This window comes from Nicotiana tomentosiformis, chromosome 7 (genome assembly GCF_000390325.3).
Source record: "Nicotiana tomentosiformis chromosome 7, ASM39032v3, whole genome shotgun sequence".
Lineage (NCBI taxonomy): Eukaryota > Viridiplantae > Streptophyta > Magnoliopsida > Solanales > Solanaceae > Nicotiana > Nicotiana tomentosiformis.
Window position 1 is genome coordinate 342,228 of NC_090818.1, and position 23,794 is coordinate 366,021.

At 40.0% G+C, this 23,794-nt stretch overlaps 3 protein-coding genes across 3 annotated transcripts; 1 reads left to right on the top strand and 2 right to left on the bottom strand.

The window, feature by feature from the left end:
* Window positions 1–3,357: 3,357 nt before the first annotated feature.
* Window positions 3,358–7,093, bottom strand: LOC138895061 (receptor-like serine/threonine-protein kinase ALE2). The gene is made up of 5 exons (XM_070179793.1): window positions 7,089–7,093; window positions 5,748–6,082; window positions 4,807–5,196; window positions 4,474–4,717; window positions 3,358–4,198 (listed from the first exon to the last, which is right to left on the bottom strand). Exons 1-5 carry the CDS (start codon window positions 7,091–7,093, stop codon window positions 3,514–3,516), a joined length of 1,659 nt encoding a protein of 552 aa, XP_070035894.1. The 3' UTR covers window positions 3,358–3,513.
* A 2,437-nt stretch (window positions 7,094–9,530) lies between these two features.
* On the top strand, window positions 9,531–9,986 carry LOC138895062 (uncharacterized mitochondrial protein AtMg00820-like). Its single transcript, XM_070179794.1, has one exon. The coding sequence runs from the start codon at window positions 9,531–9,533 to the stop codon at window positions 9,984–9,986; it is 456 nt and encodes a 151-aa protein (XP_070035895.1).
* A 7,799-nt stretch (window positions 9,987–17,785) lies between these two features.
* On the bottom strand, window positions 17,786–18,622 carry LOC138895063 (adhesin AWP1-like). Its single transcript, XM_070179795.1, has one exon. It carries the CDS (start codon window positions 18,620–18,622, stop codon window positions 17,786–17,788), a length of 837 nt encoding a protein of 278 aa, XP_070035896.1.
* Window positions 18,623–23,794: the final 5,172 nt, after the last annotated feature.

Sequence of the window (23,794 nt, forward strand, 5' to 3'; positions counted from 1 at the left end):
AAAATTTTCTAAAATTTAGTAACCAATTGGAGCCGTTTCCCAACGACTAGAATTCAAAAAAAAAAAGGACGAGGGACGGGATGGGACAGACGGAACGAAATGGGACGGGACAAACGGGACGAAATGGCCATCCCGTCCCATCCCGTGTCCCGTTTAACATGGGCTCATCCCGTTTAGAATTAAATGGGACGGGATGGGACGTGGGACGGGACCAGGAGGTCCCGTTGGACAGCCTTAATTAGCATATCTTAGCAGCAACTCACTCTTTTGCCTCCAAGATTTGAATTCAATACCATAAGAGAAAGAAGTATGATTCCTTTTATGAACAATTAGCATGTTACAATAAATACAATCTCCTTACAATAAGACGAAATCCCTATTTAGATATCTCCTCGTGCACGGTCCTTCCCAGCTTTTAGCGGAGGGCTTATCATACTCATGGATTATGCGATTGCATTCACAATAACTCAAGTATGCTGGGTTTGCTTCCTCATTCTATATCTTGGTCAAGAAGGTGCTGTACAATTTCACCATCTGGCATGGATGGTGAAAGACATTGACATTTCGCAGCAAAATTTTTATCAAAACGAAAGACAGAAACTTCAACAACGATTAGTGGGATCCAGGCTGCAACCCAAACATCATCCCATGCTCGCTTACACTACCTGCAGATAATCGTCTCATTTTTTGCCATAGCCTCCTGGTTTTTCCTGTTCTGAAAGGACCTGAGCTTGAGTACCTCCTAAATGGACTGGAATCTTTCTTTCCAAATCTTGCTAATGGACTCAGTAAATCGGACATTGAGAGTCCCCTCTCAACATCCAGCTCACTGTCGGAGTTAGAGACCGGTGATCGAGGGTTCAAAAGTTGGCCCGAGGTCGGAAAACTTTGCCTTCGAGGAAAATTGAGTCCGGTGTCGACCTTAGCCTCGAACGAGCTCGAGGATAACTAACAAAAGACCAAACTATCCGCGACTGGACAGATATTACGGCAAGAATCTCGGCACGTATTAGTAAGGAATGGGTAATCAGCGAATCAAGAGATTTTTACCTTTTATAGAAATGTACCTAGAATAGGACTCCTCTACTATATAAAAGGGGTCTGATAATTCATTAAGAACATTGTAACACGCATCCCTAAGCAATATATTATTATTTTTAGCTCTTATTTTCCCATCATTATGTTCCGGCATCGATTAAAGCATTTTTGACTCAGGGGTGATCGACCTTCAAGGCTAAGATTGTTCAACTTGTGTGGTTTGCATTTACCTTTTCATCGTTTATTTCAATATTAATTTGATTTCTCATTTTGTATCAAGTTAGATCACGTATCCTTAAAACTACGTATAAATTTAATTGTTATCCGATTTTGAGGGTAAACATATAGTACAATAACCTTCAATATTAGCATTATGGCTGTCCAACGGGACGGGACAAAATTAACGGGACGGGACGACATTTAGCCGAGACGGTGGCGGGACGGGACGAAACGGTAGTCCCATCCCGTCCCGCTAACAAACGGGATGGGACGGGACGGGTTCGCGGGCCTTAAGTGCTGTTTTTAAAAAAAAATATTTAAGCATTGAGTTTGGCAACGGCTATTCTTTTGACAATGACTAAGTTTTTAAAGTTTGCAACAACTAGTTTTTTTAACTTATTTAATAAACTTAAAAATTAAACGGAAATTAGAAAACTAAGTAAAGAATTATCAAATATTAAAACAAAAGACCTGTAATGAAATATTCTAATAATTATAAATTTATAATAGAGTTATAATTTATTTAATATAATTTCAAGCCATTAAGTAACTAAGTAAGAGTGTAAGACAATATAAAAAAAAATTAACGCTTAGAGCCTTTTATTTTATTAATAGAACTTTCAAATCTCACATACAAATATAATTCTTTTGAAGAGCATCTAATCTATGCAGCCAACTTCTAGGAAGGGTTCTGTTTGAACTAAGACTCTTAGTAGCCAATTACAAATTATTATACTAATATTTGTAAGCTCCTATATAACTTCCTTATAACTTCTATAATTTCTCTCGGACATTGTTCTGGAATTGGCAATGTTGATTGATGTTCCATGAGTTCCATGATGTCATCGCTCCCAGTGCTAAGTATCTCATTGTATTTTTTTTTCCCCTAGTGGTTAATTTTTTAAAACCAAGATTTCTTCTTTCTGAATTAATTCAATCTCTGAATAATACGGAAATCTCTAGGATGTCCTCCGCTAATGAATGTCTATGATCTTCGATTTGAAATCTTGTCGTGCTAAAAGCACTCTCTGATGCTACTGATGATGCTTGAATAGCAAGGATATCTCAGGCCATTATTGAAAGTGTTGGAAAAGTCTTGCCACGCTCCCTCCACCATGCCAAAAGTTGTTCGTTGTCTTCTTCGTCTTTAATACTTTCCAATCCTTGATTAAGATAAGAATCAAGTTCACCATCAATAGAGGAATCAAAACCTGTTATATCATCCATATCTTCCCATAGAACTTCTACTCTAGACTTAGAACTAGAAGGAGCAGTTTCACCACATGTTGTTTTCATAGATTTATATTTATCAAACATTGATCTAACATAAGAATATATGTTAGCTTGGCAGTCTTCGAGAGATGGTTGTTCATTTTCTTGAATTGCTAAATTCTCATAAATTTTACGAATAAGTCTCTTTGCACCTCTTAATTTTAAAGATGGGTTAAGTATAGTAGAAATTAAATAAACTTGGGGAATAGGGAAAAAATGCTTTTAAATTTTGAAATTATTTAATTAATGGCCGGTGCATTAGTTGGATTAGTTTTATACTTACCAAATACAATAGAAATTTCACAAATATACCATAATATTTGTGTAATAGTAGGATAATATATACCAAAAAATTATCTTGTAGCATAATAAAAATTTTCTAAAATTTAGTAACCAATTGGAGCCGTTTCCCAACGACTAGAATTCAAAAAAAAAAAAGGACGAGGGACGGGATGGGACAGACGAAACGAAATGGGACGGGACAAACGGGACGAAATAGCCATCACGTCCCATCCCGTGTCCCGTTTAACATGGGCTCATCCCGTTTAGAATTAAGTGGGACGGGATGGGACGTGGGACGGGACCAGGAGGTCCCGTTGGACAGCCTTAATTAGCATATCTTAGCAGCAACTCACTCTTTTGCCTCCAAGATTTGAATTCAATACCATAAGAGAAAGAAGTATGATTCCTTTTATGAACAATTAGCATGTTACAATAAATACAATCTCTTTACAATAAGACAAAATCCCTATTTAGATATCTCCTCGTGCACGGTCCTTCCCAGCTTTTAGCGGAGGGCTTATCATACTCATGGATTATGCGATTGCATTCACAATAACTCAAGTATGCTGGGTTTGCTTCCTCATTCTATATCTTGGTCAAGAAGGTGCTGTACAATTTCACCATCTGGCATGGATGGTGAAAGACATTGACATTTCGCAGCAAAAATTTTATCAAAACGAAAGACAGAAACTTCAACAACGATTAGTGGGATCCAGGCTGCAACCCAAACATCATCCCATGCTCGCTTACACTACCTGCAGATAATCGTCTCATTTTTTGCCATAGCCTCCTGGTTTTTCCTGTTCTGAAAGGACCTGAGCTTGAGTACCTCCTAAATGGACTGGAATCTTTCTTTCCAAATCTTGCTAATGGACTCAGTAAATCGGACATTGAGAGTCCCCTCTCAACATCCAGCTCACTGTCGGAGTTAGAGACCGGTGATCGAGGGTTCAAAAGTTGGCCCGAAGCTGTACTCATCCTAGCGTCCATGTCAATAGATAGATCATCTCGGCTACAACTTCGAGACACGAATTCTTTTGTCTGTTCACCTTCGCTGCACACCAACTTCAAAACCTGGACGACCTCACCCATGAAAGGCCTGTGCGATACCTCTGGTTGAACACACATTGAAGCAATAGCAGCTACTTTTACAATGTCATCAAAAGGGAAATCAGGCCCCAAAGTAGAGTCCACAATCAACTCCAGACCACCACCTTCACTCGTTAGGAGTGGGCGTGCCCAAGCCACTAAATTCTCTTGACCAGGTGGTTGGGACATATCCACCGGCTTTCTTCCGGTTAGCAGCTCAAGTAGGACAACCCCATAGCTGTAAACATCACTCTTTACAAGGAGATGCCCCGTCATAGCATATTCTGGAGCTACATACCTGGTATAATAACAAAGTCAGAAATGTACATCTGAAGAATCAATTGTTAACACAGATGGTAGAGGTTTACTTATAGTCAAATTTCAATGTCATCGACTATGTATTAACCCATATTCAGGGAAAATAACAAATAAGGCATTTACAAAAATTATACTGCAGGCAAGCAAACCAGCATGAAGCAGCTGACCTGCTCAATGCTTCAGGCCTTCGAATAGAAAGAATGGCGAGACGACTGGCCTAATGAAAATAAGAATTTAAGTCGGCGAATATTTTACCCAAAAGTTCCCATGACTCGAGTGGATATGTGTCTGTTTTCTTCATCTAATGCAGCTCTAGCCAAACCAAAATCAGACACTTTTGGGGTGAAATCATGTTCCAGTAAGATGTTGCTAGATTTAAAATCCCTGTGTATGACACGGGGACTGGAATCTTCATGCAAATAGGCCAGGCCTCGGGCAGCACCAAGTGCTATTTTCATTCGGTCATGCCAATCAAGTGGAGAAATTTTCTTGTCAACACCTGAAAAACAGACAGTTTTAGCCAGTCTGAAATCTAAATACTACATAGCTTCACCCAAAAAGTTAGGAGGGACCCAAATGGTATATTACCATGAAGGTGAGATTCCACGCTGCCATTTGGCATGAGCTCATAAACTAAACAGCGACTACGCTCCTCAATACATATGCCTATCAGCTTGACCAAGTTCCGATGATGGAGGCGGCTCAGCATCTCTACTTCAGCCAAAAATTCACGACCACCCTGCTGGTCGTCTCTCTTGAGGATTTTCACTGCCACTTTCATCCCATTATCAAGCACACCACTATAAACACGACCAAATCCCCCTTCACCTAGTACTCTTGCTTCATTGAAGTTGTCAGTTGCTCTCTCAATTTCAGTTGAGCTGAATGTTCTAGCTGAACCAGTATAAGCAGCAAAGCTAGAACTAAAGGATAATGAAGGAGAGTTCGGCCTGCTCCCAATCATGGAGGCTGCAATCCCTACAGTATGCATAAAGATCAGAAACTAATTATGTAGGTCTTTATTACACAAGACTCATGAGAACCACAAATTTGTCCACATTTTAAATGCATATTAACTACTCAATTGATGTGCTTGGTTCATATGATAAAATTGTGAAGCTTAAAGGTTCCCTAAGGCACCCATTAAGAGTTGACACTTCAAGATATTCCAGTCAAAAGACATTGGATGATTCACCATATTATCATTAAGAATTAACCAGTTAACTTGTTCTATATGCCATTTCATATATTTGGACATTCATTCCATTGTATGCTCAGGATAAGAAGTAAAAGAAACTGCATTGAGCAACACATAGCATATTCAGAACAACAACATGATTTTAATTTCCCCTAATATAGTATTTACCTGGAATGCTACAAAGGCATGATGATAAGGGAGGTTAGACTTCTGAATTTCATTGTTTGAATTTCTTTTTCGGCACGAATTAAGAGAACTTATGACAGAGGATAAGAACACTAGGCAAACTAGATTGCACTATATCATATACATGTAAAGAGAAGGATTTAACCTGATGACTTTGAAAGGGACGGTAATGTAGTTGGCGGAGTTGGGTCTGACTGACATCCGCGATCTCTATGTATGAAAAGCAAAACCCATGCCGCGGCACAACATAAAATAACTGTGACAGAGGCTGACAATATAATTACTGCTATGACACTCCGATTTGGCCCACTTTTGTGCCGTTGCCTGCTCACATCAACGCCAAGGGGCTGTATGGTCCTTCCGTTATTATCACCAGGATATGGTCGGCTACCTATGGTATCAATGTCTAAGGCTACTGAAGGAGGGTAGGGAGGAAGACCTGTATATATAATAATTCTATCTAAACACCAGCAGGAGGACCTGCAATAACACTTATTCAGGAGGAGATGGAAACAGCATAATCTCAGGGGGAGCAACACAACTCAGGGGGAGCAACATCTTCAAAGGGAAGTATCTTAAATTACTGTTTACTCCTTCTTGATTATCATCATCAAAAAGGGGGAGATTGATAGGTTTAAGTTTCAATGATGATAATATTATCTTATGTTATATTTGCACGACTAACAAAAAGGAAAAAATAGAGATGCTCAGCAAGATGCGATTGCTACAGGATTCGAAATAGCAAATAATGATCAATCAGGATTCGAATGAAGATGTTGTTGCTACATCAATGGTCAATCAAGAGAAGCAAATTTATTCATCCTCAATCAAAGGAACTCAGATTGCCAATCATGGATACTCAAATCAAGAAGCTCGCCAGCAATTATTCTGTGTCTAGAATTAAGCGAACTCCAGGCGTAAATGGCTCCTTAATTCAAGTTGTGACAAGGAAAGTCACAATCAAATCTGGACTCTTCAAAGAGCAGGATTCGAAGAGGCACCCCTTGGGTCAAAACCCTTTTGCAAAGATCTTGTGCCTCTGATTTCGCCGAAGACTCAATGGCTCTTTTCTCTCTTATAAGAAGGCTGATACTTTCAAGAAGAAGACTTGCGCAACTACATACATTGTATTCTAAGTCCGTCTACTTCTTAGTTCAAATACTGTAATCTTTACTTATCAGTGTCTCAAAAGATAGAAAGATTTAGAACACAAAAGAGAGTTGTGTCAATTACTCAGAACTCAAGGTGTGATATTGTTCGTTGGTGGTGAACGCGTTAAAACCATCTGTGTTGTAAAATTTTTAAAGATCTTAAGGGAAACCTTGTAACCCAAGGAAAACTGGATGTAAGTACCACAACGGTACCGAACCAGTATAAATCGCTGCGTGTTATTTACTCTTCTTTACTGCTTACTTTCATTCTGCATTGTGATCAGTCAACTAATACTTGTGTTAGTCGACTAATTTTTAAATAGTCAATAATTCACCCCATCCCCCCCTCTTGTACGTTCATTTGGTATCAGAGCAAGGCTCACAATCTTGCCTAATCGCTAGTGAGGAAAAGATCATGTGATCCAATACTGTTGTTGGTGCTCTCTTTCAAGAAGGAACCTCTCAGGTTCGACCCCCTTACTTCAACGGTCAACATTTCTCTCACTGAAAAGTTCGCATGGAAACGTATACTATGTCATATGACATCAAAGTATGGCGTGTGATCAAAAAGGAAAATATTTCAATTCCTCCCAAGAAGGATGCAAACGGTCAAGTCATCGTATCTACTGATCCTCTTGACTTGGATGACTACACTAATGAACAAGTTGTTGTCATCAATGTTAATACAAAAGCAAAAAATCTACTGTACAATGTTATCAGTGGAGAAGAATATAAAAGGATATCAAGTTGCGAAACTACAAAAGAAATGTGGGACAAACTGGAAATCACTTATGAAGGAACCAACAAAGTGAAAGAGACTAGGATAAACCTCTTGGTTCGGGACTATGAGTTATTTCAAATGAAGGATGGTGAATCTGTAGAAGAAAAATTTTCCAGGTTCAGCAAAATACTTGGAGACCTCAAATCATTTGGAAAACCTATTAAAACTGGCGAACATGTTAGAAAGATCCTCAGAAGCTTACCTACAATTTGGCAGCCAAAGGTCATTGCGTTGGAATGTCAAGATCTGGACAAAAGTTCCTATGATGAGCTCAGAGGTGATCTAATTGCTTTTGAGAAAACTCATCTTGACAGACAAATTATTATTGCTTTCAAGGCAACTGTGGCTGAACCACAAAATGAAGAAGAAGAAGAAGAGGAAGAAGAAGAAGAAGAAGAAGAAGAAGAAGAAGAAGAAGAAGAAGAAGAAGAAGAAGAAGGAAAACAAGATGAAAACATTGCAATGCCCTCTCAAGTCGTAACCAGCACGATGAGAAGAAACAGAAATAACAGAAGAGAGAAGTTCAACTTCAGGAATGGAAGGATGAGCAATGAAGCTGATAAAAATGATGGAAGGTGTTACGAATGTGGAGAGTTTGGTCACATTCAAGCTGACTGTCCGGAATTAAAGAAGAAGCTTAGCAGAAACATGCAAAAGAAGAAAGCTTTCGGAGCATGGATTGATGAGGAAGAATCTGATCATGAGGAAATTACTAACATATGTTTCATGGCTCTAAGTGACAATAAAGATTCAGGAGAACTTGAACTAATGGCAGACAGCAACGATGAGGAAGACGACTCAAGAGAACCTCGTTCAATGTCAGATGAAGGAACGAGTGAGGTACGTACTCCATTATGCCCTAATTGTTATGAACTTCAAGAATTTGTTGATATTGCTCTTGCAAACATAGAAAGAGTAGTAAATAAGCTCAGAAGAACCAAGAGAGAAAAAGAGAGAGAGAAGAAAGATTGGGCCTTGAAACTAGAAGTATGAAAAATTGAGCGTGATATGCTTCAAGATGAAGTAAATGAACTCAAGCTTCAATTGAATGGCTTGCAAAGGACCACGAGTCTCAGTCTAGTCAAGTCAAATCAGACTGCTCATGACAAGAAGAAAATTGCTTGTTCTTTTTGTGGTAAAAATGGCCATAGTACTAATAATTGCAGGAACAGAATTGGAGCTGAAAGTAGTACTGGTAACTCTAACAGCTCATCCTGCTCCTATTGTGGTAAAAGTGGTCACACCTCAAATCATTGCAGGTTTAAAAACAATAGGAGATGGGTCTAGAGACTAAAATCTTCAAATCAAACTAACACTCAACAGTCTAACCATTAAGGACCCAAGCAGGCTTGGGTGCCTAAAAATGAGTAATCTTGTTTCGCAAGAACACCGCAAGAAGAATCGAAAAGGAAAATGGTATCTCGACAGCGCGTGTTCCAGACATATGACGGGTGACAAACAACTGTTCAAATCAGTCACCAAGCTAGATGGAGGAATAGTTACTTTTGGTGATAAATCCAAAGGAAATGTTATTGGTGTTGGAAAAGTTCCTTTAAGCTCGACATGTAATGTAGATGAAGTCTACCTAGTTGATGAACTTGGCTATAATCTTCTCAGCATCAGTCAACTATGTGACAACGATTATGAGGTTCGTTTTAAGAAACATGGCTGGTTTATAGAAGACGAATTAGGTAATATCATTCTCTCGGGTAATAGAGACAGGAATGTCTACACTATCAAGAACTTAGAAAACTTTGGGGATAAAATCTGTCTTACATCTATGATTGAAGATACCTGGGTTTGGCATAGAAAACTTGGCCATGCAAGCATGTATACTATTCAAAAACTGTCTAAACATGATCTTGTTATTGGACTCCCAAAACTAGATTTTTCGAAAGATCATATATGTGATGCATGTCAACTAGGAAAACAAACCCGCTCATCTTTCAAAGTCAAAAACGTTGTTTCTACCTCTAAACCTCTTTAATTGCTGCATATGGATTTATTTGGTCCTACTAGAACTGCTAGTATAGGAGGTAAGAAATATGCTTTTGTTATTGTAGATGATTTCTTTAGATTTACCTGGGTTATGTTTCTTAGTCATAAAGTGGATGAAGCTCTAAAGGATTCTCATTGGATTAGTGCTATGAAAGAAGAATTAGATCAGTTTGAAAGAAATAAAGTATGGGAATTAGTTCCAAAGCCTCAAAACTCTTCTGTTGTTGGAACTAAATGGGTCTTCAGAAACAAATTGAATGAATCAGGTCAAGTTATTCGAAATAAAGCAAGACTAGTGGCTCAAGGTTATTCTCAACATAAAGGAATCGACTATGATGAAACCTTTGCGCCTGTGGCAAGACTTGAATCCATTCGAATACTACTCGCCTTCACTGCTCACAAAGGATTCAAATTATTTCAAATGGATGTTAAAAGTGCTAAGAAGTATATGTGAAGCAACCACCTGCTTTGCAAATGCTACCTTTCCAAATCGTGTATACAAGCTGACTAAAGCCCTGACGGTCTCAAACAAGCTTCTCGAGCATGGTATGAAAGGTTAAGTTCTTTCCTTCTAAATCAAGGTTTCAAACGAGGTAATATCGATACAACACTTTTCATTAAGAAATCCAGTTCAGGTAATCTTATTACTCAAATTTATGTAGATGATATTATTTTTGGTAGCCCTAACTCTGTTCTTTGTGAAGAATTTGCTTTTTCCATGAAAGGAGAATTTGAAATGAGCATGATGGGAGAACTGACCTTCTTCCTTGGGCTTCAAATCAAGTAGTCCCCTAAGGGATTTTCATCTGCCAAATCAAGTATACCAAGGAGCTTATCAAAAAGTTTGGGATGGAAGATGCTAAGGCTATTGGTACTCCAATGAGTCCAACTACCGTGCTAGATGAAGATAGCAATGGAAAACTGGTTGATGAAACCATGTATAGAAGGATGATTGGATCTCTACTATATTTAACTGCCAGTCGACCAGATATCATGTTCAGTGTATGCAAATGTGCTAGATTTCTGTCAGCTCCTAAAGAATCCCATCTCTCTACTATTAAACGAATTATTAGATATTTAATTTGTACATCTGAACTAGGACTATGGTATGAATACTCTAACAATTTCTCTCTAAGAGGCTTTTCAGATGCTGATTTTGCAGGAGACAATATTGATAGGAAGAGTACCAGTGGGACATGTCAATTGTTAGGAAATGCATTAGTATCTTGGCACAACAAGAAATAAAATTGTGTTGCACTATCAACGACTGAGGCAGAATACCTAGCCGTTGGAAGCTGTTGTACACAAGTTCTATCGATTATGCACCAACTTCTTGATTTTAATTTATCTCTTACATCCACTCCTATCTTTTGTGATAATACTAGTGCTATTTGTTTATCAAAGAATTCTGTACATCATTCTAGAGCAAAGCATATAGAAATTAAACATCATTTTATCCGTGATCATGTAGCAAAAGGTGACATTGTTTTAGAGTTTATTAGTACTGATTCTCAACTTGTTGATATTTTTACAAAACCTCTTTTGGAAGAAATATTTTGCCTTCTCTGAAAAAAGATTGGCATTGTGTCAAATTTGTAAATCAAATATTTCCTTGAGTGTTTAAAATATTTTACCCTATACTAGAATATTTTATTTCCTTACTTATATGTGATCTAATTACTTTTCTGTGTAAGCGTAATTATTGCAAGTATCGCCGATCAGTCACTTCTGAACCATCTATTCCGTCTGAACTTGGCCTTTCCATTAACCAAGGCATCTCTTCACTCTTCCCAAAATCTTCAATAAAAACCCTCCGTCTCCAATACTCCTCTCATTTTCTACCAAACAACCCTTCACACCATGGCCAAAAGAAATCCCTCCTCTGCAACCAGACACAGTCGAAGGTTCCAAAAACCTCTTAACATTGAAGAGCCTGTGGATGTGGAGTCGTCCATAGACTCAGATTTTCTCAGAACAGAAAATTAAAGCAGTGAATCATCTAAAAATCCTCCCATTATCCAGAAAAAGGCTGACAAGAGACCCATAGAGCAAACCCCCAAAAAGGCTGCATGCAAGAAGGGTAAAGTGGAACGCTTGGAATTTGGTCCTGAGGACAAGCTAATCTTCTACGGCCCCAGTGAAAAGGCAAGGTTTGAGTCCTACAATTCAAAATCCATGGCTTATGGACACTCTGTAAGTCTCTCTCTTATGAAAAGTCTTCATTGTGATGTGACTACAATTATCGATTTTCATCACCTTTCCCCTCTCTTTGACACTATTGGAAACTCTGTGTATGAAGAACCTGTCAGAATATTTTATGCAAATCTTTTCGTGAATGATAAATATGATTTGGAATCTATGGTTTTAGGGACTAGAATTGTTTTGGACTCGTACCAATTTGAAAAGATCTTTTCCGTCAATTTTAGTGGGTATGATGTGTTTGTCCAAAAACTATTAACAAAACATCCCCTTTTTCTTCGCTCTTCCGAGTTGGAGTTAGAAATACATCAGGATTTCGTGTGCTTACTTATCTTGCTTTTGGTTTTCGTATCATGGATCTTGGGTCGCACTTTATGGCATTTCTACTATAAAAATAATTCAGACTTCTTGGCCCAAAAACTTTGAAGTGTCTTTTGATGAAGCAAAATATTTTCTGACTGATAACCCCCCTGACATTGGCCCCAAAAATCTTAAGTTTGAACACCGTGTCTTGGCCTACATGATTGCCACTACTCTCCTTCCCAGATCTGGGTCCCTTAACTCTTTGTCCACTAGAGATGTCTTTGTCTTTTACTGTCTGGTTAATAATAAATGTCTTGATTGGTTTGTGTGGATTCTTCATTATATGCTTGAGAGTATCAGGGATATATCCTCCTCAGCTGCATGCCTGCCCTATGGTCTTATCATCTCTCATATTCTAAAAGTCATGAAAGTAGACTTGGCACCCTTTACACCCAAGTACATCACCAGTACTTATGATAAGACAACTTTTTTAATGATGGGGTACACTCTGGGTGATGATAGATGGGCTAGGCGAGCCAAGGTTGAAAGTGCTCCAGCGCCAGTTGAAGTCCAAAATGATCAACCAGCTTCTCAGTCAACTGCCTCTCAGAATCTTCAACAAATTCAACATTACCTTGATGGAGTCAAGCTGCTTCTTGTTGAGATGAAAGAACAGGTAGATAAAATCAGGGACGTCACCAAGGAGACAGGTACAGATGTGGCCAAGCTCAGGATGGACATAGGAGCCACACAGAGACAAGGAACCAGGGCTTTCAATTCCATGAGTGAAAAGATGGACAAACTCGTCAAGGACGTTGAAAACTCCTATGACTCCTTCTCCACCAAAGTGATCAACACCCTCAAATAGTTCCTGGGAAGAAGTTAATGCATTTTGCCATGATGTTATGACAACCATTTTTTTTTGCTTATGATTATTTTTGTTGGTGGTTTGTCTTAGACAATTCTTTGGGTCTATACTAACTAAGCCTCTGCTGAAGGCACTACTTCTGCTGCTCTAACCACCTTATTAGTATGTACATTTTATCCTATATTATTTTGTGTGCTTTTCTTTCATTTTTGATTGATGTCAAAGGGGGAGAAAAAATATGAGTAAACACCAGTAGTAGGACCTACAATTATAGTTATTCAGGAGGAGATGGAAACAGCATAATCTCAGGGGGAGCAACACAACTCAGAGGGAGCAACATCTTCAAAGGGAAGTATCTTAAATTATTGTTTACTCCTTCTTGATTGTCATCATCAAAAAGGGGGAGATTGATAGGTTTAAGTTTCAATGGTGATAATATTATCTTATGTTATATTTGCAGGACTAACAAAAAGGAAATAATGGAGATGCTCCGCAAGATGCGATTGCTACAGGATTCGTAATAGCAAATAATGATCAATCAGGATTCGAATGAAGATATTGTTGCTACATCAATGGTCAATCAAGATAAGCAAATTTATTCGTCCTCAATCAAAGGATCTCAGATTGCCAATCATGGATACTCAAATCAAGAAGCTCGCCAGCAATTATTTTGTGTCCAGAATTAAGCTCACTTCAAGCGTAAATGGCCCCTTAATTCAAGCTGTGACAAGGAAAGTCACAATCGAATCTGGACTCTTCAAAGAGAAGGATTCGAAGAGGCACCCCTTAGGTAAAAACCCTTTTGCAAAGATCTCGTGCCTCTGATTTCGCTGAAGACTCAACTACTCTTTTCTATCCTATAAGAAGGCTGATACTTTCAAGAAGAAGACTTGCGCAACTACATACATTGTATTCTAAGTCCGTCTACTTCTTAGTTCAAACACTGTAATCTTTAGTTATCAGTGTCTCAAAAGATAGAAAGATTTAGAACACAAAAGAGAGTTGTGTCAACTACTCAGAACTCAAGGTGTGATACTGTTCGTTAGTGGTGAACGCGTTAAAACCATCTGTGTTGTAACATTTTCAAAAATCTTAAGGGAACCCTTGTAAGGGAAACTAGATATAAGTACCACAATGGTACCGAACCAGTATAAAACACTGTGTGTTATTTACTCTTCTTTACTACTTACTTTCATTCTGCATTGTGATCAGTCAACTAATACTTGTGTTAGTTGACTAATTTTTAAATAGTCAACAATTCACCCCCCCCCCCTGTACGTTCACAGTTGCCAACAATATGTGTTGATTGCATCAAGCCACAAACTATTTGGTTGGAATATGAAGAGTACATGTGCATCAGCAACACCAGCTAGCACTGAATACATTTTCCAAATGTCACCTGGTGAACTGGATGGAGGTTTTAAAGGAATTCTTGGATGGCTGGGTGGTGAATTGTTAGGCAACTTCCTTGGTGGTGGTGCAACTGTCAATGCAAATTCATGGCATGGATGATCACATCTTGCTTACCAACAATTTATGTAAGATGAATATCACACAATAAATATAAGAGGGTAAGTATACCTGGTGGAATAGATGGTGAGACTTTTGGATTGGTTGGGCGAACGGGCAACGGTTTCTGTGGCTTTCCCCTTGGAGAAGGGGCATTAAGGACTGAATGCAATGAGAGTAGGCTCTATCATGTAAGCCTTTATGCCTTCATGATTACATTTAATTTACTATTTATTTTGCTTACATACTCTCTTTGTTCCATTTTATATGACATACTTCCTTTCTTTGTTTGTTCTCAAATTAATGACACATTTCTATATCAAGAGACTCTTTACCTTTGAACTTCCCGTTTTACCCTTAGTGACTTAGTCCTTTAGCCATAAAAATGTCATTACATGTATAAAGACCACAAATTCTAAGTTTACTCTTGGTATGCGTTAAAAGTCTTCTTTCTTTTTTTTCTTAAACTTCATGTCCATTCAAACACCACAATATAAAATGAAACCTAGGGAGCACTAGAAAAATATAGCAAGAATACATGGTGGAACAGATGGTGAGACTTCTGAAATGATTGGGTGGGTGGGCAGTGGATTTTCTGGATTTCCCCTTGGAGCAGGCGCATTTAGGACTGAGATAAAAAGCAGCAACAAAAAATAATGTAAACAATTTAACGGCATCCATGATCAACTCTAATTTACTGAAAACTTTATTCTAACAGGATTGTTACAATTTCTTCTAGAAAAAAGGCAAGGATACCTGGTGGAATGGATGGTGAAACTTCTGGATTTCTTGCGGCTGCACGTCTTCAGATTCTATGGACTGCACATTTCTAAGTGCGGCCGCACTCTTGAATTTGAGCTTGACAGGAGAGACTTCTGCGTACCGCACATTTATGAGTGCGGCCGCACTCTTGAATTCTACGGCCGCACAATAATTGTGCAGTCCGCACTTTGCAAAGGAATTCTGTCAGAGGTCCTTCATAGTCTGCGGCCGTACTTTGCTCTTTTTGCTTGGTTTTAGTCCTTGTCAAAATATACTCCTTCTTGAGTTGAATTTCATCGTTTTGGCTCTTTTTCCAATGCTCCTGCAAGTAAGCACATTTTATCAGTTTTCGGGAATACCTTGAAGCATTTTTGAGCTAAAACTAAAGTAAAAGAGTGCAAATAAGTAGTCAAAATCCTTACTTATCAACTCCCCCAAACTTAAGCTTTTGCTTGTCCTCAAGAAAATAAGGTAATTCCCACCTCCACAAGAAAAGAGCTATTTCAGCTGGTCTAAGTTGGATCAAACACACATCAATTGGGACCAACAATGACCCACACACTCATGAATTGTCAACAAGGCCATGTTTTGAATGTTAAAGTACAAATAACTCTAATGTGACACTTGAGCATCAAGAGTTGACTTTACTCATCAAGGAAGTTCGCACTTTCATGTAGGTCACTGTGGATCTCAAACTCCTCCTCCTATACTCTACGTAAGCTCATCTCATTCAAGAATGTAGCACTCAATTCAATAATTCGTGAAAGGTTCGCTCATCACTCTCAAAAGAATGTCGCAAGTACGACTCTAAGTACCATATGCTTGCCCCTCATATAGATCACCTCTAATGTAAGCTTAATCGGCTTGAAATCACGTAGGGCTTTTTCGGTGTGTAATGAAGGCTTTTGGACTAAGGAGGGAAATGTTGGAATGGAACGGGTTCATCTTTACTTTAGCACTCCATTTTTTTTTGGCTCATACTTTGCCGACTCTTTGAGTCATTTTCTTTTTCCTTAGGGGAATTAGAGAGACTTGACATCACTCTTTCTTGGTTATGATAGTCATATTCTCCTTCTTTGTTTTCTCCATGCTTTGCACTTTTGCTTTCTTTTGAATCACTTCAACTCTTCACATTATTCACTTTTTTTTGTGTTTTTCTTTTGTTCTCTCTTTCTATTTCTTTGCCTTTCCTTTTCTTAATTTCTCTTCTCTTTTTTTGCCTTGATACCACTTTCAAACTCCTCATCTCTCTCCCAAACTTATGTTTTCGCCATTTGTTTCTCATGAGTGCTAAGGAAAGTTCGGGTGTCAAGAGAGGGTCACTATAAAACGGGTAAAGGTTTGTACCGTGGTTATCGAATGAAAAAGGCTTTAGGCTCAAAAGGGTTGACTACGGATAACATAATTGGTGGGCCATGGAAGGTTTCGAAACAGTTCAAGGAGAGCCTACAATCAATTCTCAAGCCAAGAAAACTTAGAATTTCGCCTAGAAACACATTCAGGGCAAGTTCTAGAGTATTCACACGGGTACTTGGACTTGTAACAAAATATCTCACCTCTCACACAACCGGATTGTCAAAGAGGATAGAGTCGAGGGCCCACAACAACCGTATTCAAGATTGAAAATTTCTAATGGTTCAACAAAACCATCCGATGATTGCCTAAGTCAACACAAGAGTCACAAGGTCAGTAACTAGAGCCATTTCTTTCCAAAAGCTTGTTTTTAACTATAAGCGTGTAGTTAAGTGTGTTGGTACCAAGTGAAGCATGATTGGCCTTATTTTATTCATTAACACTACTTTTTTTTTACCTAAACATCAAAAACGGACTCAATCCCTTAAGAAGGTTGTCACGCCATCCATCGTTGGGAAGAGCCACCCGGTTCACACAAAACCCATATTTGGAAAGAACCGTGGCATTAAGAAAACCAAAGGCTTATTGTTCACTTAAACATAAAAAGAAGCTACCGAATCTAAAAGAAGCTATTAACATAAATAAGAAGCTAGACTACTAAGAAAACAAAATAAAGAAGCTATGAAATAAACTACTGAAAGTAAGACAAATGAATATACAAACTAAGGGGAATAGAATATATATACATCAAAAGAGAGGGAGGAATATATACATAATGAAATAGAAAATAAAGATAAAATAAAAATAGTATTAAAGTTATTACAGGCCAATGTCATCAAATCAAACCCACCAAAATAGACCACCCCCCGAATAAAAATAAGCATTGTCCTCAATGCTTAGCAAAATCAAAATAAGGGATGGTGGAGAGTAAAGAAAACTCCCTATGTGGTCTCAGGGTACATGGCATCATCACCACCCTCGGGCTCCTCCAACTGGATCTCATCATCCTCTGCTCGGGGAACAACGAGGTTGGTGAACATCTGAAGCACCTGCTCGGCAGTATGGGTAGCAAGGTCTGGCTCATCAGACTGGCCAACTGGTGCCTCTGCCGGTGGTGCTGTTAGGTCTGCTGGTACTGATGGATCTGTCTCTATCAGTAGGTCAAATGGTAAATCACCAGCTACTACAATCTTTGTCACCTCCTTTCTCAATCTCTCCACTGATTTCTTCGAGGCCTGGGATTTCCTCATCTTCTTCACCTATTTGCCCAACTCCTCAATAGCTCCCCCATGTGCCACCAGTGTATCCATAATGGTCTTCTGGTTGTCCAGGATCTTCTTCAATGTTTTCTCCACTGATGGAGGAACCTGTGGCGCTGCTGGTGTAGACGACTCTGCTGCAACAACACTGGATATGTCAGACAACTTTGAAGTAGTTGTCTGTATGTAGTTGTTGAGACTCGCCAATGTCTGAGAGACTCGCAGTGCAGTGAGTGGATATATGGATGAGGCAGGCACTGGTGCTGATGGTCTAGAAGATGAAGGTGGTGGCATGCCAGCTGTCTCGGTGGAAGGACCGGCTGATGTGGAAGGCATGAGAGTTGTAGATGGCTCAGCAGCAGAATGTGTAACCACCACCGATGGCTCATCAGACTGACCAATGGTGGCAGTTGCCTTACCCTTGAACTTTGGGTTTCCTGGACCTTGCAAGGAGTACCATAAGAAGGGCTTCTTGGCCCGCACTTTTGTATCAAAACTCCTCGGCTCCACCTTTGAATCTGTGATATATTCTGTGAGGGTGTTGGGATATGGGTAGGAGCTTTCACCTTTCCGGACAACCACTGATATGTTGGCCGACATGATGGCACCCACATTGATTGGGTACACAGCAATGATAGATGCCACCAAAACTGCTCGGGGCGGAAGATTGTTCTCATTCTGGCTTAGGTCAATACGGCTGCACACAAAAGTTTGCCACCCATTAGCTTCAAAGTTGAGGGTGTCCCGTGCAATGGGAACCCCCGCTGTGATCCACGGTGGTGGTGGTCCTGGTGCTGCCAACATCTCTGCTAGCCAAGGGCGAGCTGCATCACCCATAACAAGCTTCTCCAAGTACTAGATTGTCTCTACCTCCTCGAATCCCAGGTAAGTGTTCAGAGTGGTTAGGTTGAATCTGACTTTCAAATTTCTCACTTTGGTACCCTTTTTGATGTGTGCCACATTGACATAAACTTTTGTGCCAAGTGCTCTTTGGCATCCATAACACTCTGGGTGGACCACATCTACCCTTTGCGCTCCCTGAACTGTTTAAGGACATTTGGATTGTATTTATCCAAATCCTTCAACAAGAATTGTCGTTCAAGTATGAGCGATCTCTGGGGCCACCACTCTCTGAACTTTGTGAAGGCAGTCAAACTCACGAACCTGTCTTCCCACACTTCCTTCTTCTTCCACCTCTCTAGGCCGCCCACTCTAGTGTCACCTCCCCTACCATCATCTGGAATAGCATCATCATCCACTGCAACTGGTGCAGAGGGAGTGTGTGTAGAAGAGGGCTCTGAACCCTGGTTACCGGCATCGGAACCCTCAAAAGAACTTGTTGTGGTGGAGGGTTCGTTGCGCAATTGGTATCTCCCAGTGAATTGTGGTGGTTGGGACTGGGCCTCAGGCTGTACTTCTACTGAGTGACCCTTGGAGGCTTCCATAGACGGGACATACAAGCTTGATTCAGAGGGCTTTGTGGCCCTACCTCTCTCAGTGGTCGGCGTTTTGGCTATTGCTTTTGATTGCACTCCCAGAGGTTGAGTGCCCTTTCCTCGGCCTCGGGATGGTTCACCCCTTCCTTTAGATGTATCACCTCTGCCTCGTGATCGAACCATTATCTGCAATACGAAGAACATAAGTTAGTTAAAGTTCAGAAGCATGTTAATAGTTGCAGGAAATCAGTTGTACAAAAGAGACAGTGCAGACCGCACAATATTGAGTGCGGCCGCAGACTGCCTTGTGCGGACCACATAATTTCAAAGTGCGGTCGCACATGCTGAAGTTTGTACCACATAATTTTGAGTGCGACCGTACAAAACCAGGTTCAGACTACTAGTTTTCTGAAGTTCCAAAGTGCGGTCGCACACATTTTTCCGCGGACCGCACACTGTTTCTGCGGACCGCACAATTTTGAGTGCGGTCTGCACTTTTCATGTATCACATTTTTCATTAACTCAAGATCTGCGGACCGGACAATTCAAAATAAAAAGGTTACTGACTTAGGTTTTGCAATTTTTGCACAAATTAGACATAGTATTTGCAAATTAAACAAGATGAATGATTTACCCAGTCCTCAATGAGCATACATGAAATTACCCACACAATTTCAAGCACACATTAAGAACATTTGACATTTTAGGCCTAAAAATAACTATACTAATTAAGAACAAAAACTAAAAAATTGAAAAATCGAAACACGAATTGAACATACCAGTGATGAAGGATGCAGGGGTGAATCTAAACTGATGAAATGGGTGTGGAGTGTGAAATAATTTGTGTGTGCGGTCCGCATTTTTTCAACACTTGACCAATATTTTTCTAACACAGTTCCTGAGTTGCACACTCATATATGCAATTCACTTCAAAAGCAGTTAGCTCAATACAAAACCTATCTAAAAAAAGAAGAAAATAAAAATGAAAAGAAACATGGGTTGCCTCCCAACAAATGCCTGATTTAACGTCGCGGCACGACGCAGATTACCATCAATCACTTGAAATGAATTAATGCCACGACGTGGCCATCATCAACTTTTCCAAGATAATGCTTCACTCGGTGACCATTGACTCTAAACACTTCATCATTTTTGTTCTTCAAGTCTAATGCACCAAAGGGTGTCACATTCATAATCTCAAACGGACCACTCCACATAGACTTCAACTTTCCCGGGAACATTCGTAACCGAGAATTGAACAATAACACAAGATCACCTTCTTTGAACTCCTTGTTCCGGATGTACTTGTCATGGAGGTACTTCATCTTGTCCTTATATAAGGACGGACTTGTATAAGCATGGTACCGAAATTCATCAAGCTCATTCAATTGTGCAACCCTTAAGTTGGCGGCGACATCTCATTCAAGATTAAGGTTCTTCAATGCCCACATGGCCTTGTGCTCAAGTTCCATCGGAAGGTGATAAGCTTTCCCGAACATTAACCGGTATGGAGACATACCAATCGGTGTTTTGTAAGCTGTCCTATAAGCCCAAAGAGCATCTTCAAGTTTCTTTGACCAATCCGTCCGGTTGGAATTCACTTTCTTTGACAAATACTCTTGATCTCCCAGTTGGAGACTTCCACTTGCCCGCTTGCTTGAGGATGATAGGGGGTCGAGACTTTGTGAGTGACACCATACTTGGTGAGTAAGGTATCAAAAGATTTGTTGCAAAAGTGCGATCCCCCATCACTAATAATGGCCCTTAGAGTACCGAATCTTATGAAGATATTCTTTTTCAAAAATGCCACCACACTTATAGATTCATTGTTGGGTAAAGCCACGGCTTCAACCCACTTTGACACATAATCCACAACTACCAAAATGTAAGTGTTCCCACAAGAGCTCACGAACGGACCCATGAAATCAATGCCCCACATATCAAAAATGTCAATCTCCAAAATGGTGGTGAGGGGCATCTCCTTTTTCTTAGAAATCCCACCGCCCTTTGACATTCATCACAACGCTTGACGGGATCGCTAGCGTCCTTGAAAAAAGTATGCCAATAGAATCCACAACTCAACACTTTTGTTGCCGTTCTAGCTCTACCATGGTGACCACCATATGGTGAAGAGTAGCAAGCCTCAAGAATTTCCACTTGTTCTTCCTCCGGTACACATTGTCGAATCACGCCATCGGTACAAATTTGGAAGAGATACGACTCATCCCAGTAATAGTCAAGGCAATCCCGTTTGAGTTTCTTCCTTTGGTTTGAAGAGAACTCATTTGGTACAATACCACTCACAAGATAATTTGCTAAGTCGGCGAACCATGGTATCCCGGTCATTGAAATGGCTAGAAGTTGCTCATCGGGGAAGGAATCATTTATCTCAAGTCCGTCATGTGGCCTCCCATCCTCCTCCAAACGAGATAAGTGGTCCGCCACTTGGTTTTCAATACCCTTGCGGTCTTGAATCTCTAGATCAAACTCTTGTAATAGAAGCACCCACCGTATTAACCTTGCCTTTGAATCCTTTTTGCTCATTAAGTACCGAAGCGCCGCATGATCAGTGTGTACAATCACCTTTGTACCCATCAAGTATGGGCGAAACTTCTCCATAGCAAAGACAATAGCAAGTAGCTCTTTTTCGGTCACTGTGTAGTTGACTTGGGCATCATTCATGGTCTTGCTATCATAGTAGACCGGATGGAAGATTTTGTTGATACGTTGCCCCAAAACTACTCCAACCGCCATATAACTTGCATCACATATGAGCTTGAAAGGCAAGCTCCAATCCGGTGCGGTGATAATAGGAGTAGTAGTCAATTTGAACTTGAGCAATTCGAATGCCTTCATACAATCCTCGTTGAAATGGAACTTGGCATCCTTCTCCAACAATTTACACAAGGGTTTACCACTTTGGAAAAATCCTTGATGAATCGGCGATAGAACCCTGCATGACCCAAGAAGATCCTTACTCCCATCATGTATGTAGGGGGTGGGAGTTTAGAGATCACCTATATTTTGGCCTTATCAACCTCAATACCATGCTTTGAAATTTTGTGGCTGAGGACAATGCCTTCCTCGACCATGAAGTGACATTTCTCCCAATTCAAAACCAAGTTTGCCTCCTCACATCTTTCCAAGACCTTATCCAGGTTGTTCAAGCAATCATCGAAAGAATTTCATACCACGGAAAAGTCATCCATGAAGACCTCAAGAAATTCCTCCACCATGTCGGTGAAGATGGCCATCATGCACCGTTGAAAAGTCGTCGGTGCATTGCATAACCCAAATGGAATTCGCAAGAATGTGAAAGTACCATAGTGACAAGTGAAACTAGTCTTCTCTTGGTCCTCTGGAGCAATAAGAATTTGATTGTAGCCCGAATATCCATCAAGGAAACAATAGAAAGCTCGATCGGCCAACCTATCAAGCATTTGATCAAGGAATGAGAGTGGAAAATGATCTTTCCCAGTGACTTTGTTGAGCTTCTGATAGTCCATACACACTCTCCACCCGGTCAACGTTCTTGTGGGGATCAACTCGTTCTTATCATTTGTGACCACAATCATGCCCCCTTTCTTTGGGACACATTGCACCGGAGAGTTCCACGAGCTATCATAAATGGGGTAAACAACCCCAGCATCCAACCATTTTATGATCTCCTTCTTCACCACCTCTTGCATTGCTTCATTTAATCTTCTTTGATGTTTAATGGAGGGTTTGGAATCCTCCTCCAAAATAATCTTGTGCATGCAAAATGCGGGGCTTATACCCCGAATGTCAGCCAATGTCCATCCTATAGCTTTCTTCCTCTTTTGTAGCACCGCCAAAGTAGAGTCTACCTGCACGTTAGACAAAAAAGAGGAAGGAATAATCGGTAAAGTAGAACATGGCCCAAGGAATTCATACCTGAGATGTGGAGGCAATGGCTTTAACTCCAAAGTAGGAGGCACCTCGATTGAGGGCTTTGTTTGAAGAGTCTTCCAGTTCTTAAGATCTAAGGATAATTTTCGGGGTTCATAAGTGTACGACCTCATTCCTTGCAATGCATTTACACATTCCACATAGCCTTCCTTTTCTTCATCATCATGATTAAGCAATAGGGCCTCCAAAGTATAATCAACATTCATCATGGAACTAGCATCATCAACAATCACCTCGGTCACTAAGTCCACAAACGAACAAACTTCATTGCTATTCGGTTGCCTCATAGATTTGCATACATGGAAAACCACCTTTTTATCTCCCACCCGGAAGGAGAGCTCACCGGCTTCCACATCAACAAAAGCCTTCCCCGTAGCAAGGAAAGGTGTACCCAAAATAATAGGCACCTCATAGTCCACTTCGCAATCAAGAATCATAAAGTCCACCGGGAGGATGAACTTATCAACACGAACCAACACATCATCAATAATACCCAATGGTCTTTTCATAGTACGATCCACCATTTGTAACCTCATAGATGTGGGTCTTGGTTACCCAATTCCCAAAGTTTTGAATACCGAGTAGGGCATCAAGTTGATACTCAACCCTAGATCACATAGAGCTTTGGCAAAATTGGCGTTGA